Raw genomic sequence first — 17,570 nt, 5'->3', positions numbered from 1 at the left:
ACAATAAGAAAAGTGAGAACCGGACATGTCCTTTAAGATGTTGGCCAGTCTGGAACATGTTGGCATCAGCTACCATGTTTTTTTGCAACACTGTTGCCCAAATCTTCGGATTTTACTTCCAACAGAGCTGGTCTTTACTTTTTGTATTTATGCCTTTTTCTGGTGAGAGTGGACAATGTAGATCAGCTTAAGGAGGTGCCATATTTTGATTGGAGGTTAGAGAAACCATGTTATTCGAGTCCAAAACTGTTGGATACAGTCCTAGGAAGCCTCAGAAAACATTATACCTAAATACACAGAGCAACCAGGCACATAAAAAGTGGAACTACTTTTTTTAAAAGACTTAACAAATCAACATAAAAAGGCATAGCTTTGCCATTTTCTATCAAACTGATAAAAAAAAAGATCTGTGATAAATATGATCCCAGAACTTCTAACAGTAAAGTATTAAAATAATAACTTTTTTTTTTTAAAGTGTATGCCCATGTCTCATCACATTGGCTACCAGGCTCATAGAAATGCCAGATTAGTCTTGCATTAGAGTAAAAATACTGCCTCTTATTCCAATGAATTATATACAAAGAGCATGAAAGGGTGCTGTCAAGAGAATCTGTGGGAAGCCTGTTTATACTATCCACACACAGCAATCATTTCAGAAGTCTTACAGCACAAAATAAATGTCTCAATTAGGCTGACTTCACATCAGCAGCCAGGTACAGCTGGAGAATTTGAAAACCGGCTGCTCTCATATCCATGCTGAACCTGTGCCACCCACCCCATTCATTTCAATGAGCCGGATGGAGCCAGCTAGGGACTCATTTTTTTCACCGTTTCAGTTTTTGTTGCTGGACTAAAAACTGTGGTCTGCTGCTGTTTTAGTCCAGCAACAAAATAGATACAGTCCAAAAATAAGCAGACCAGAGTCACAGGCTCACTTTTTCTGGCTTATTGAAATGACTTGGGTGCAGCAGGGGTGCGGGAGCAGCTGGTATATAAAGGAGTAGTCCAGTATTGGAAGACTTATCCCCTATCTTAAGGATAGGGAGATAAGTTTCAGATCGCGGGGGATCTCCCGTACGGGGCCCTGGCTCTTCGGCACAAAGCGGCGGCCAACCCGCCCCCTCAATACAGGGATATGGAACTGCAAACTGAAACTTATCCCCTATCCTTAGGATAGGGAGTAAGTTTTTCAATACTGGAGATCTCCTTTAAATTCTCCCGCCATTTCCCCTAATTGTGGTACGAACACAGCCTGAGGGTAGGGTCACATACAGTGCATATGCAGCGTATTTAACACTACAAGAAATCTGCCAGACAACAGGAAATACGCTGAATATGCGCTATGAGTAGACACAGGGCTGTCCCCGCTGCAGGCCTGTGTGTGCAGGTTCAGAGACGGGTTGAGCACACCCACATAACTGGGACATGCTGAATGCCTCCAAACACTGCACACACAGGGCTGTGGGGAGGAAAGCCCTGCAAGTTTGGCGCAGATTTCTTGCAGCATCAAATACGTTGCGTATGCACTGTGTGTGACCCTACCTTTTTAGCATTGGGTTCTTTAACATTAGAAGATAACACTTTTTAGTTATATGATATCCTCAACATTACAAACTAACAGGAAGTAATGGCCAATTATAAAAAGCATAAAGAGAGCCAAAGGCCTGATGCTCAGTTGGCACAAGTGACAAATACACAATAATGACAAACATTCATTATCACAACATGAATTGTTTTATTTAAATGTTTTTTATGCACCCAGGTAACAAAGGAATAAAAGCACACATAATCCATTACCATATATTCTGAACTGAAGAGGTCGATGACTTGTGATTTCTGAACAGTAAACCACTTTGGTACGAACTGCAAAGTTGCTTGTAAAGCAGGTTATCAAGAGTCTTGCCAGCTATGCCATCACTGGGCAGATTATTTGGGAATTGTAAGAGAGACATATGGCTCTTCATGATTATTGCCTCAACATGATCCAGTTATTACAGAAAATTTAATTAGCTTCACCATTAGGCTTTCAAAAACATGGTTATAAGGGAGACCGATTTTCACATGGTTACATTGTATCTGTATGTGTCCTGATTGTTCAGATCTCAGAGCCATGAAACGAACACCTACAAGCTTCTATTCTCATGTCAAAGGTTTTTTGTGATGAACACTATAGCTGGCAATATGAAATGAAGCGTCATAAAGATGTCAAACTCAGCCATGCATAGATACTAAAATCCAACAAGCTGATCTTTATTACCACCATCCCTTGATATCTGCCTATGGGGGGGGGCTCTCTGTTCTCCCTAAAATAGTCTGGCTCTGACCTGACAACCTCCATTTAATGTTTATGGGATCTTAAAAAGGAAATCGGTCAGTAGTATCCCCCGCACTAAACCTGTCACACAGGCTTGTGGTTCGGGGGATGCTGTCCAGATTCGCCCAGCCGTTCGCCGCAAATCGCGTTTTTTCTATTTATGCAAATGAGGGCATTGGGGCATGGGTGAAGCTCCGATCTGAGCTTGGGGCACCCTGACGTCATCTTCACCAGGCGGCTGCTCCGCCCAGCTCATCAATATTTATAACCCCCCCCCTCCCTGCTCCTTCGCACATGATAGTGTACGGCGCATGCTTCTGGAGCACGCTTCTGGAGTACAGAGTATGCGGTGCATCAGCCGTACACTAACACGGGCGTAGGAGCAGGGAGAGGTTATGAACATTGATGAGGCAGGCGGAGAGGCCGCCCGGAAAAGATGACGACAGCATGCGCCAAGCTCAAATCGGAGCTCCGCCCATGCCCCAAGGCCTTTATTAGCATTAACAGAAAATTGCTATTTGCGGCAGAACCGCAGGGGGAATCTGTACAATGCGAGTACCGTTTTAATCAGCATCACCCGGACTACAAGCTTTTGTGACAGGTTTAGTGCGGGTGATACTACTGACAGATTTCCTTTAACCCCTTAATGACCACGAGTTTCAGTTTTTTGCACTTTCGTTTTTACTTCATCACCTAAAAATCGTAACGCTTTTAATTTTGCAAATACAAACCCATATGAAGGCTTATTTTTGGCGCCACCAATTGTACTTTGTAATGACATCAGTCATTTCACAACAAAATTTACGGCGAACCCAGAAAAATATTTGTGAAGTAAAATTGGAAAAATAAAAAATGCCATTTTGTAACTTTTGGGGACTTCCATTTCTACGCAGACTTTTCAGTAAAAATTACACCATTTATTTATTCTGTAGGTCCATACAGTTACAAGGATACCCAATTTATATAGGTTTTCTTTATTTTACTACTTTAAAAAATTAAAACTACATGCACCAATATTAGTATGTTTAAAATTGTCCTCTTCTGCCCTCTATAACTTTTTTATTTTTCCATATACGGGGTGGCATTGGAGCTAATTTTTTGCACCATGACCTGAAGTTTTTATCGGTACTATGATTGTTTTGATCGGACTTATTGATCACTTTTTTTTTTTTTTTTTTTTTACATGTCCACCATTGACCGTGCAGTTCTATTAACCTTACATTTTTATAGTTCGGACATTTACGCACGAGGCAATACCACGTTTATTTTTATTATGTTTATATATTTTTTATATGGAATTTGGGAAGAGGGGAGGGATTTAAACTTTTAATAAGGAAGGGGCTAATGTGTGCGTTTTTAAATTTTTTTTTTTAATTTATTTATTTTTAACAATCTTAGTCCCCTTAGGGGACATTTAGGAGGAATCATTTGATTCCTCATACAGATCAATGTGGTTCCATAAAACCAAATTGATTGTGTGCGCTCAATTGATAAAGCCTCCGACTACCTCAGAAGTGGATCAGACCCTTCCTTCCCCCCCTCCCCCGCATGATCACGCTGCGGAGGGGGGGCATCCACCCCACTGGACTACCAGAAAGCAGTTAAAAGGTACCTTTAGACACCGCTGTCAGCTTTGACAGAGGCGATCTAAAGGGTTAATAGCCGCCCGCATCGCCGCATGTCGGCTATTAATGTAGTCAGCTGGGGGCCGGCTGGTATGGCGAGGCCTCGAAACGGGAGCCCTTGCCATACCTGCTTAAAGGGGTACTACCGTGCTGACAACTTATCCCCTATCTAACATGGACGTCAATGGGAAACGCACATGTGTACGGTTCCATACGGGAAAAATGGAACCGTATACAGTATTATGCCAATGTGAAATATTTGTCAGCAGTCCACACAAAAGGTGAGAAAGGTTTTTCACAGGATAACCCCTACTGATACCAACTGCAGATTTCTTCCTAACTCGATATAACATTAGTTATTTATTTTCAGATTTGTTACTGAATCTAACCATGACCTTGTTCACCAAATAAATGTATAATTTCTCTATTGTGGGCAGCTTCAGATCTAAAAATATAAAATCAGGGGTCTCAAACTGGCGGCCCTCCAGATGTTGCAAAACTTCAACTCCCAGCATGCCTGGACATGCCGAGCCATTTGCTGCAGCTAGGCTGCTTTCACACTGTAAAATACACAATTTCTCCCATTCATTCGCCCGTCACAAAATAACGTTCTTAATAACGGGCAATAACGGGTTAAAACGGCAAAAAATAACTACCGTATTTCCACAATGATAAAATCCCCCCAGTGTGTCTGGGTACAAAGGGATGCTTTACCGTAGAGTTTAACCAAACACACTGTTAAAAGAACAGTTCGGTTCTTGGCTGTTTTTTTAGTTAAATTGGTTAGTTTTATATCCTAAAAAAAAAAATTTAAAAATAAAAAGACTTAGCGAGAATATAGTCAGATATAATGATGTAGGGTGCTTTAAAGGAATACTCCGAGATACAAAAAAATTTTTTCAAATTTCCCAAGACTGCCAGCATTTAAAAAAGCAAACTCCTCCAATGACTCCAATAACCCGTTCCGGCCTCTGCAGCGATCCTCTTCTTAGTTGCCAGTGGTCAGTCGCTTAGCTAATCACTGGCCGCAGGCTGAGTGGCAGTGTGATGGAACGACAACTGGCCCCGGTATTCTTCCTGGTGCTGGGGACGATTACACTGCCACTCAGCCTATTGCCAACAGAAACAGGACATCCCTATGGTAGACGATTAGCTAAGCCACAGAGTGAAGACCAGCAGCAACCAGGAAGAGGATCGCTGCAGAGGCCGGAGTCCTACAGTCATAAACTGCACTTCACACACAAATCCTGACTAACTTGGTGAATTGTAAAGTTTATAATCCTGCCAATAATGCACCAGTAGAAAATGGCTATTTTAATGAATAATTAAGGTTTTCCACATGTATATTTATATGTACATGCACAGTTAAACCTAAGAGCTAACTTCTCATCCATTGGATGTGCAAAAGTAGCAGCAAAAACATGAAAAAAAAGAAAATAAAATACTGTTATTAGACACCATTAACTTAATCCTATCCCTGGTGGAGCCTGTCTGCCTTAGCCATTATAAAAGCAACAGATGTTTCCTGGTCTCCTTTACATTGACCCAATGACCCTAACTAGCCAGAAATGAAAGGGTAAGGATAGCACAATGTGACTGAGGTTCTGTACTACAGCATATGCATAGTAACCTTAAAGGGGTACTCCGGTGAAAACCTTTTTTCTTTTAAATCAACTGGTGGCAGAAAGTTAAACATATTTGTAAATTACTTCTATTAAAAAATCTTAATCCTTCCTGTACTTATTAGCTGCTGAATACTACAGAGGAAATTCTTTTCTTTTTGGAATGTTCTCTGATGACATCACGACCAGAGTTCTCTCTGCTGATGTTATTATAATAATAATAACGCTTTATTTATTGTTGTCCTTAGTGGGATTTGAACCCAAGTCCCCAGTGCTAACCACTGAGCCACCATGCTGCCCTTAGCATATATCTGCTATGCATGGTTGCTAAAATGGACAGAAATGTCGGCAGAGAGCACTGTGCTCGTGATGTCATCAGTGTTCCAAAAAGAAAAGAACTTCCTGTGGACCATAGCAGCAGCTAATAAGTACTGGAAGGATTAAGATTTGTTAATAGAAGTAATTTACAAATATGTTTAACTTTCTGCCACTAGTTGATTTAAAAGAAAAAAGGTTTTCACCGGAGTACCCCTTTAAGCTGAGCATAATAGCAAAATAACATTTTTGCCAGCATTCACCTTTAAACTTTAATCTAATGTTTACAGAAAGCTTCAAGGCACAGACAAACAACGGACATGGATAGTCTATTGCACAACAGGTCCTGGCAGATACCAATGACTGTATGGGGTCCATTGGATTTCCAACTGGTATCCTTTGTTTTGTAGGAGTTTTCTCCACTCAACTCCCATCATTTGAATACACAAGACTTAGCAAACAGAACTCCCTGAAAGGAGCTCAACACTTATGTGAATCTGGCCTCAGATGTAAAAGAAATTTAAAAAAAACATGTCAAAAGTATCAGCATGTCAGTAGATCACTAAAAACCCCAACTGCCAGAGGAAGAGGAGGAATAGAGGGCCATGTGTGGAAAGCTTAGGATACTTTTTCTACTGTTTCTACTATGGATGAAGGCATACTAAATCAGACAACTGCAGCAACATGTTACACAATGTCTAAAGCAGTGGTCTCCAACCTGCGGACCTCCAGTTTTGCGACATCTGGAGGTCCGCAGGTTGGAGACCACTGGTCTAAAGAAATCTGTTTCGAGCTCAGGAACATCAGGTCAGAAGTGACATACAGCAACAGACAGAATAGCAGTTGTGCTTATACATTAAAGGGGTACTCCGGTGAAAAACTTTTTTTTTTTTTTTTTTTAATCAACTGGTGCCAGAAAGTTAAACAGATTTGTAAATTACTTCTATTAAAAAATCTTAATCCTTCTTGTACTCACCGGCTGCTGAATACTACAGCGGAAATTCTTTCCTTTTTGAAACACAGAACTGTCTGCTGACATCATGACCACAGTGCTCTCTGCCGACATCTCTGTCCATTTTAGGAACTGTCCAGAACAGCATATGTTTGCTATGGGGATTTCCTTTTACTCTGGACAGTTCCTAAAATGGACAGAGATGTCAGCAGAGAGCACTGTGCTCATGATGTCAGCAGAGAGCTCTGTGTTTCGAACGGAAAAGAATTTCCACTGTAGTATTCAGCAGCTAATAAGTACAGGAAGGATTAAGATTTTCTTATAGAAGTAATTTACAAATCTGTTTAACTTTCTGGCACCAGTTGACTCACCGGAGTACCCCTTGAATGGCATTTTTCCCCATTGCTTGATCTTGCCCCTAGCTGATAAATGTGAGGTCTACAGCAAAACAATTGACAGAGAAAAAGGGATGTCACTGACTCAGCTGTCTAGGAGGCCGATACACTGACGGTTATTCCAGGTTTTGTTTTCTTTCGCTCACATATAATTCTAAAGGAAGTTGCTGTCTTCCTGGACAAGATCCGACATGCCAAAAACCGAGAACCCCAGGTGATTCCTAAAACTACAGTTTCAGATTGATGTCATACCTGCTGACATGAGCCGCAGATACCATCAGGTTACTACTCACATGTAGTGGAAATGCTGAGGACCTGCAGCAGATTACAGCACCATGCACGTGGGGAACATTTTCATTCATATACTGCCAAACATTGTCACATGATAAGTCACGTGATACAGATTTCTAATTGTCCAGGTCTGTGAATGGATTGGTGGGGAATGTATTTTTATGGGAAAGAAGAAATCCACAACCAAATGGATAGTGGATTTTTATACACAGCAAAATCCAATGATGCTTAAGTTTGGTTTATAAAAAAAAAGTAATATTAACAACAACAACCACCAGTAAAAAGCAGTGTACTCCCCTTACCATTTTGTTAGCATCTCTTTACATGGCCCATTAATGAAATCATCCTGTCATGTGATCAATGTAGCCAATCACAGGCAGAAGCATTACAATGAAGCACCAACGCTAAGATTTGGTGCAAGCAAGTCTTCAAACCTTCCTATGGACATTTACCAAACTAATTTTGATACATGTATAAGTACCCTTATAGAAAGGACAAGACATTCTAACTAAACAAACAACTAAATAAACATAGCTAGGGCATTACTGGGTGTACATTTACGCCCTTGCTGTTTGGGACTGAACACACTAGGATGTACATGTATGCCCTGTAGTGTTAAATAACTATGAAGTAAGCATAGGGGCTGAGCTCGTTTCATAGGCTATGAGTGATGGCTATTGTCAGTAGCGGGACACTCACCACTAATGACAGGGAGCTGTGATCCCGTCATTAACTCTTTAGACAGAGTGATCAGTGTCAATCACAGTAGGGATCGACCGATATCGTTTTTTTAGGGCAGATACCAATAATCTGTGGCCTTTCAGGCTGATAGCTTATACCGATATTCCGGTATAAGTTATCGGCTATTTCTCCACCCCCTAAGAAGCCGCTGCAGATCATTGATTTAAAGCGGGCGCTTTAAATCAATGAACTGCAGCGGCTTTGGCTGAATCAGAGACCAATGCCGCCACCCGCTTCTCCCCCCCCCCTGCCTGTCCGGGGGTCCTCCCAACCACCGCCATTGCCCCCCAGCCACCCCCCCCCCCCCGCTACCCCTGCATCGCACCGCACACCGCAGCTATCCCCGCCCCTACCCCCGCACCGCACACCGCCCTCACCGCCACTGCCCCATTGCCTCTCCTATCCCCGGTTTTATAATTACCTGTTCCCAGGGTCCGAGGTCCGCGTTACTTCTGGCTCCCGTCCTGTGCGCACTGACGGTGACGTCACGTTGAGGAGGTCACCGCTCTGCGCAGCGCACAGCGTAACGTAGGACGCAGCTGGAGCCAGAAGTAGCATGGGCCCCAGACCCCGGGAACAGGTAATTATAAAACCGGGGATAGGGGAGGCAATGGGGGCGGCATGCGGTGCGGCGAGGGGGGTGGGGTTTGGGTGTTGCGGGCGGTACATTATCGGATTATTGGCAAGGTAATTGCTGATAACATCAAAAATCGTGAATATCAGCCGATAATATCGGCCGATCCCTAAATCGCAGCAATTAAAAAAGGTATAAATGCAAAATGCTGGTTAGCTGCGTGTGCTCACCAGATCCCTGCAATGTAATAGCCCCACTATTACATTGCAGGGATCTGGTGAGCACACGAAGCTAACCAGCATTTTGCATTTATACCTTTTTTAAATGCTGCGATTTAGGGATCGACCGATTATGATGAGCTAAATGAGCTAAATGACGGAGGTATGCCCCTTAACTGCCTCTGGTCACCGGTTCAATGCTTCATTGACACAAGCAGGATGTATCAGATGCATAGAGATTATACTATGCAATAGGCATAGATTATACAGCAAATGTAATCTAATGATTGCATATAAAAGACCACTATGGCAAAGTGTAAAATAAGACAAAATATTTTTTTACATTATATAAACACACAAATATATAAAATGGTTACAATCCCACAGGATGAACCATGGTAAAATGAAAGGTGTCATTACATAGTTCAGTTGGCCACCCAAAAAAAAACAAGCCCTCATATGGGTCTGTAGATTAATAAAAATAAAATAAATAAATAAATAAAATAAATAAAAAGTGTCTCTTAAAAGGCTTTGTGCTCAATGGGTTAAAATATTGATAGTATTTATTTACGAAGCATCATCTGCCTATTAAGTTAAAGAACAACTCTTCCCAGGAGGAATCTGCAGCAGATGACAACTTTCCATCCTATCAGAACCTGGAATGCAGTCCTTCTTGACACTTACATAAAGAATTACAGATTGGCTTAACACAAAAAATGATGAAGTCTGCAAATTACATTGTTGTAACCAGAGACAAGAGCATGCCATTGCTTCATTTAGATAAAAATATCTTCTCTCTCGGAAACAAAAGGTAAAAATATGTCTGACAAGAAAAAACGACATTTCATACACCAGTGTCAGACCCTTTAAATGGGTCTATGGGGCTGTCCTGACAGAAGGGAGAGAAACATTCAGCAGTGTGCTTCACTCCCTGCTCTTTCTAGTCATTGAACTTAAAGAGAGGTTAGCTGGCCGCTGTTCAGATAGAGACATCCAATAAACCTTTCCATTTATAACCAATATCTGACATCACACAGAGAGACAAAAACAATCACCTAATGGATCTTTCCATGCTGATACTGACCAAGACTCTATATTTTTGATGGAGTTGGGAGAAAGGAGAAATAGTTGTTGGACAAATGTGTATTCAGCAGACAGTTCTCTCACGCTTTGGGCCACCTTTTGGTCAGCTTTATATAGGCTATGGTTATTGGCCACACCTAGGCTCCTTTCACACTACCATTTGTGCCCAGCAGTGTGACGGCCATAAGAAGATAGCGGGAGAAAAATTTGTGCTTGCGACGTCTTTTTCTCCCGCTATCGTCAGACAGAATAACGGGAGTCATAACGGACATTAGAGGAATCCCATTCAAGTGAATGTGATCTTCTTTGCCCGTTAGGACTCTCGCTAGGCTCCATTACAATAATGGTTGTTAATGGCGCTAAAAAAGTGAAAGAAAGAAGAAAAAAAACGAAGCCTCACAGTGTGAAAGAAGCCTTCATTCCACTCTAGAAACTAAACGATGCAGAGCAACTCCAAATGACCTTATTCTCCTTATTTAGGCTGGCAATATAAAATATTCCTTAATGGTGCCACACTACCATTCTGTGAATGGGAGGAGCAAGAAAATCATTACATTACAGTAACAAATAGCTGCATGTTCCTAGCTACAGACTGAAGTCACTCAGTAAACTATAATGTATGCCAGAGCAGGAGATTTTTAACCAATTTGCCCGTTTACATATCACACATTACAAAATACTAAAGCTGTGCCATTTTCACTGATTTTTTATTCTCAGTACATACAACACCTCTAGGAAAAAAAACAGACTGACAATTAGAGTATAAATAATGTAGCATGTACCTTCTGAAGTCACATCAGGCCTGATACAGCCATAGTGTGGCCTAGATTGTTTGGCGAGAAGCCATTTACAGGGGTTAAGATTAAAAGTGATCACCTGTACACAGAAGAGGTTATAACCAGCTGATCAGTGGGAGTCCCGACATTCATACCGAACTTCTCGGCTCGGCGGTTGCTGACTTTAGCCTGTATAAATGAGTTCAGCTTTCATGCGCTCCAGTGGGCTGTAAAAGGTGGATACAGTCCTAGGAGAGAGTCTCCAGCCACCGGAGCACCTGAAAGCTGAACTCATTTATGCATGCTAAAGTCAGCAACTGCCGAGCCGAGAAGTGCGTGATGAATCAAATTACTGTAAATTCGCTCATCTCTAGTCTGGGGCATGGGCAGAGCTATGGCCTCAAACACAGTGACATCAGTGCTACAACTCACAGCATACCTAGCTGTCTGGGCATGCTGGGAGTTGTAGTTTTGCATTGTGCAGGGAATGAAGTAAAAATTTATAAGGCTGGGTTCACGCCACGTTTTTGCAAAACAATTCCCGTATCAGGTTCTTGATAAAAAAAAAATATATATGTTAATAAAATATATGTTTCAATGCGGTATTTCACCGGGAACAAAAACAGTGGTAGGCGACGATTTTGGGTACGGGAAAAAAACTGACAAAACCGTACATGATGCAAAATGGACACAACCTGATGCATCTTTTGGCATACGGTTTTCAATGGAGAGTCAATGCATACAGTTTTCAATACGGTTCTGTACGGTTTTTAAATTGAAAAGGTATACGGGAACTGTATTGCAAAAACATGGTGTGAACCCAGCCTAAGGGTACGTTCACACGCGGTGATTTTTTAGCGGGTTTTCCGCTGCGTATTTGAAAGTGGGCGGGCTCTTCTCAGCTGTCCGCAGCACATTTTCTGCGGCGGAATTTACTCGGCGGAAAATCCGCCACAGTACCTACTGACTTCAATGGGGCTTTCTGCGGACAGCCAATAAGAGCCCGCCCACTTTCAAACACGCAGCGGAAAACCCGCAAAAAAAAATCAGCGCGTGTGAACGTACCCTAAGCTGGGCCAAGCGTTGACATCACTGTGCCCACAGCCGGGATCGTAGCTCCGCCCATGCCCCAGACTGCTCATTTGTATATTCATTAAAATAAAGATATCTCCAGAACGCAGCCACTGATCAGGACACAAAAGGTATCGTTTTAATCAGTGTCACCCGCACTACCAGCCAGTACTGCTGGTTAGTGCGGGTGAATGTAGTGACACCATCACTGTTACGTGCTAGCATGAAGCTATATTTGGCTGACTATTTCTCCTGCATTTTCAGACAGACTGGATTGCTCATAAATAGAGATGAGCGAACTTACAGTAAATTCGATTCGTCACGAACTTCTCAGCTCGGCGGTTGCTGACTTTTCCTGCATAAATTAGTAAAGCTTTCAGGTGCTCCCGTGGCTGGAAAAGGTGGATACAGTCCTAGGAGACTCTTTCTTAGGAATGTATCCACCTTTTCCAGCCCACGGGAGCACCGGAAAGCTGAACTAATTTATGCAGGAAAAGTCAGCAACCGCCGAGCTGAGAAGTTCGTGACGAATCGAATTTACTTTAAGTTCGCTCATCTCTACTTATAAACAACTTCCCTTTAGAAACACATAGAGGGAGAGTTAACAAAACCTGTGTACAGGCAGAGTGGTACAGTTGCCCATAGCAACCAGATTGCTTCTTTCATTATTCAGTGGTCTATTCAAAAAAATGGAAGATTGGTTGCTATGGGCAACTGTTTCGCTCTTTTCCCTATACAGGTTTTGGTAGCTCATCCCCATAAGTCCCACAGCATTAATTTTGAACACATCTGCCTTATTATTCCAGTCTACAGCCACCCATAGGCTTCACTATAATTTTGAAATGTATATATAATACCTGAAACTTCTAAACGTATAATAGCTGGAAAGTACACAGGAGATGATGAGATAAATATAGGTAGATGCTATAGCAATATATGGATTTTTTACTTCCTAAAGTTCAAAAAACACTCATACATAATAAATTAGCAACAATATCTAGCAGGTCTATGTAAATAACCAAAAAATAGAAATCAAAAATGGCACTCGCCCATCTGGCGAATAACTGTGACGTTTATTGTGCAAATACAAACATACAGCGGAGCAGCATCGTGGGAGAGGGACGCCGGCAGGCCGGCGTCCCTCTCCCACGATGCTGCTCCCCTGTATGTTTGTACTTGCACAATAAACGTCACAGTTATTCGCCAGATGGGCGAGTGCCATTTTTGATTTCTATTTTTTGGATTGCGGACGGACTGTGTTTCCCAAATTGAGCACCCCGCACTGGTAATTTCTGTATTTGGGATCCTGCTAGTGAACTGCATTAGTGCTGCGGATATTCGGCTGTGCCGAACGCTGTTTCTCATTGCTTCTATGTAAATAACGTTTATGGTGGAAAGTCCAAATATTACAAAACTTTGACAAGACTATACAGTCACGCATTATCTGTTAGGCTGGGTTCACGCCACGTTTTTGCAATACAGTTCCCGTATACCTTTTCAATTTGAAAACCGTACAGAACCGTATTGAAAACCGTATGCATTGACTCTCCATTGAAAACCGTACGCCAAAAGATGCATCAGGTTGTGTCCGTTTTGCAACCTATACGGGTTTATCATTTTTTTTTCCCCGTACCCAAAACTGTAGCCTACCACGGTTTTTGGTCCGGGAGAAAAACCGTATTGAAAGTAGGTGTTTTTTTTTTTTTTTAACATGGGAGGCAATGGGAACCGTACAGAACCATATGTGCGTACGGTTCCATCCGGTTTTCACCATACGGTTTTTGACTTTGCACAGTTTTTCTCTAGGAATTTCAAACAAGTGAAACTTTATTCATAATGGAATGAAAAGTGAAAAACTTTAAGAAAAAAAAAAAAAAAACATAACAGATGCAACTGGGCATAGTTTCTCAAACCGTATACGGATTAAAGGAGATGTCCGGCGCAGACCTTTTCTATTCCATCCTGACCGGGCTGCAAAAAAAGACAAAAACTTTCACTTACCTCCATATGTTGCCCCAGAGCTCCGCAGCAGCTGATTGGTCGGCCGGGCTGTTTACTTCCTATTTCCTTTAGCCCGGTAGTCACACGGCGCTTCAGCCTATCATCGGCCACAGCGATGTCCCTCCTCAGCCGGTGATAGGCTGAAGCAACGTGTGACTTACCGGGCTAAAGGAAATAGGAAGTAAACAGCCCGGCCGACCAATCAGCTGTTGCGGAGCTCCGGGGCAACATATGGAGGTAAGTGAAAGTTTGTTTTGTCTTTTTTTTTTGCAGCCCAGGCAGGACAGAATAGAAAAAGCCTGCGCCGCACATCTCCTTTAAAATTTGTATACCTTTTGATAGTTTAGTCAGGTTTTGAGGAATCCATTTTTTATTTTTTAAATCAAAAAACTGATACGGGAACTGTATTGCAAAAACGTGGTGTGAACCCAGCCTAACAAATGTTCAACCACCTGGTCATGAGACAAGACTTAACAACTTTTAGTAGCAAGATAGCACAAGCTGAAATGGTGGCCTGGAAATGCATGAATTTCTTATTTCTTTCTCTCACTAGGTCACAAATAGTTTTCAAACACGAAGGCCATAAACTACTCCAATGTAGAAACGTTACTGTAACAGCAAATACAGGGAGCAGAAAGCCTTTAGATCACACTGGAGTTCTCCTTTACACAAGCTCCACTGTCCTGCACAATACCATGTGCTAGTCACATTATAAATGGGTTGTATTCAGCTCATCCCATTGTATTCAGTGAGATCATGTCTTATCATCCTTGGCTGATCACTATTAGTCACATCTGTAAAACAACTCCCTGTACAATCATGCAACCCCAAGAGATGCCGCGTCCATTTACTGTAATGACGCCGTAGTCTACGTCCTCCCCTGAAGCTGCATGAGGGAACACATGATGGAGGCCAACTTCCTGCTCCACACACTGATGTTAAGGTCACATGGAAAAGGGCAGTATCCAAGGACAACAACACTGCACTATTACCAACTACCCCAAACCTAACAGCGCACACACACTAGACTACAAACCAACATTTGAACACACTTCAGGCTACTTGTGAAGTGCCTTCTAAGGAAACCTAGAAAATGTTTTTTTTTTTTTTTTTTTTTTTTTTTTTTTACAGATTGAATCGATAAAAAACAAACAAAAAAACACATTGGTATGGAAAAGAACAGCTCAATTAGTAGAAATTGTTGGGATGACTAACAACAAATGTCTTCAAAGCCATACACCCTGACAGAAAACGAAATCTGTACCAAAAAGCTGCCATTTCCCACAATGCTACATAACAAATCTAGACTACACTTTGTCACCTTTGGAGACCGCGCCCACTTTTCTTGCCACTTTCTACACGTTGTCACCTGTCACGTCATTTTTGTGACAATATGGTGGTGCCGGGAGTGGCTAACACTGCTTTATAAACAAGGCCCATTGTGTCTCTTCAGATGTCAAATAATACATGGCAAAGTCAAAGTGGCAAACTGGCAAGAAGTGCCCAAAAACTAACATGGGGAGATGCGTGCCATAGTTTCTGGATCCGTTCCAGGTAAAAGCACGTTGGTCAGAGAAAAGGGACTGGTGTAATGTGCCTATACTGTATAACATCCATGTATCTGTAGGAGCACATGTAACATTGTAAAGGATACAGAAGATTGTGTAGGCCGCAGCCTTGAGGTGACAGTCACACTGTCTATACTACATGACACGTGATGTACATAATATACTGCTCAATAACCTGAGGTAACTACACGCACATGTATGGCTATACCCCTGGAATATACATTGACATGTAAACGTGGAGACATTTTGGGCCAGACGCCTGTATACACTTTCCCATAACGGACCTGCCCACCATGCCGTACAGGAATACCATCTATTACTAGCATGCCCACAATTCATACACACCTTGTATACTTGCCCGTAGGTGCCATTGCCAACCACTTCCACCAACTCAAAGATCCCAGCTGGATCCTGTAAGAAAGCAGAGCATAGTGGGCATTAGATAAGAGGCATTACACGCGGGAGTGTGAGGGCATTACCTGAGGTGCATGAAGGCATTACATTAGGCGCTGTGGGGGCATTATGCATTACATGAAGGGCATTACATGAGGTGCATTACATGAGGTGTTGTGGGGGGCATTATGCATTACATGAGGTGCATTACATGAGGGGCATTATGCATTACATCAGGGGTTGTGGGGGGCATTATGCATTACATGAAGGGCATTACATGAAGGGCGGTGTTGGGGCATTACATGAGATGCACTGCATGGGGGCATTACATGAAGGACGGGGGGGCATTGCATGGGGAGGATGCAGCTGTTGCGCCCTCATTTCTTGCTCTCACCACTTGAGGCACATGCCAATACATGCAAACAAAGGAAGCCAGTGTGCCTATGCCACCAGCAGCCCGATGCCCGGGCACATCCTACCCACAAGTACAGCAGTGCAGGAAGGCGGTCAGTGCCCTCATCGGCCTTGTGCGGTAGAGGGGCCCACCCTGCCTCCCACCATCATGTGGGTGGGGGGCTCCCTCCATGGCGGTGCTGCAGCTGTATAAATGCCGTCCGCACACGGGGCCGGCCGAGGCCGCTCCACGCCTTTCTATTGTGTAGCGCCGCTCACACTCACCCTCAGCGAGGAGAGGTCTATGTCCACCAGGCTCTTGGCAGGCGAGTCGTTGGCCATGGTCGCCCGTTTTTTGTGTGCTATGTCCGGCAGTGCCCTCCTCCCCGCCCTGGATCCAGACACAGCAGGGCGAGATCCTCCTCTCCTCCCTCACGTTCTCCGTGCACGGCTCCACCGACTCGTCATTGGGGTGCAGTGGCCCCCGGTGTCCGGCGTGCCCCCCTCTGTGCGGCCGTCCTCTCGTGCCCTGGCTGCAGGATGGCGATCTCACACCATGTTGAGGTGGCAGCTCCCAGCACAGTGATCCGGGCTCGTCTCTCTTTCCTTCCTCCCCTCCCTCTTTTCTTCCTTTCTTCCTCCCCTCGGACACACAGACATGCAAAGAGGAGACAGAGGGAGGGGGTGGGGAAGAGAAAATCCTCAGCCAGCACAGCACCAATCCGGGCACCCCGACATCTCCTCTCCTCCTCCTCTGCCCACCCTCCTCTGCCAACATCCGCGCTATACATTGTACCAACACTTCCACAACTTCATCCGTGATGCCATCTGTGGTGAGGAGACGATCCAGTAGCCGGGCACGAGAAGGACATATTGGGGGCTGGAGGTCATGATCTCGGGGTATGTTCACACTAAGAGTAGAAATGATGGCAGTTCCGCCATGTCTATCTGATGGCAGATCAACAGGACAGATCAAATCCGCAGCATGTGAACTGAACGCAGCCATGAAAATGAAGTCCAGCAGATTGATATATACATTTAGAGGAAAAGATTCTGAGGAATTTCTATCATTCTGGGCTTAGGAGTCCAGTGGGCGGTCATATCTAAGGCTGGGTTCACATCACGTTTTTGCCATACTGTTTTCAATCCGTTTTCCTAAAGAAAGCCGTATGGCAAAAAAACTGACGGAACAGTATGGGAAAAAGTAAACCGTATACATTTTTAAAAGTGCATACAGT

At 43.2% G+C, this 17,570-nt stretch overlaps 1 protein-coding gene across 4 annotated transcripts in view; it reads right to left on the bottom strand.

The window, feature by feature from the left end:
- MAP4K4 (mitogen-activated protein kinase kinase kinase kinase 4) overlaps nt 1-16,936 on the bottom strand; it is a 171,072-nt gene extending 154,136 nt beyond the window's left edge. For 2 of the 4 annotated variants that reach the window (XM_056556091.1, XM_056556092.1), the window contains exons 1-2: nt 16,618-16,936; nt 15,892-15,957 (exon numbers count right to left, since the gene is read on the bottom strand). In XM_056556091.1, coding sequence (XP_056412066.1) covers nt 15,892-15,957; nt 16,618-16,674 — 123 coding nt within the window. In that variant the 5' untranslated portion in view covers nt 16,675-16,936. The remainder of the gene's footprint in view (nt 1-15,891; nt 15,958-16,617) is intronic. The other 2 variants (XM_056556093.1, XM_056556094.1) reach the window with 1 other exon arrangement.
- Between the last annotated feature and the right edge of the window lie 634 nt (nt 16,937-17,570).

This window comes from Hyla sarda, chromosome 2, assembly GCF_029499605.1.
Source record: "Hyla sarda isolate aHylSar1 chromosome 2, aHylSar1.hap1, whole genome shotgun sequence".
NCBI classification, from domain to species: domain Eukaryota; kingdom Metazoa; phylum Chordata; class Amphibia; order Anura; family Hylidae; genus Hyla; species Hyla sarda.
This window is presented reverse-complemented; position numbering and strand designations above follow the sequence as displayed.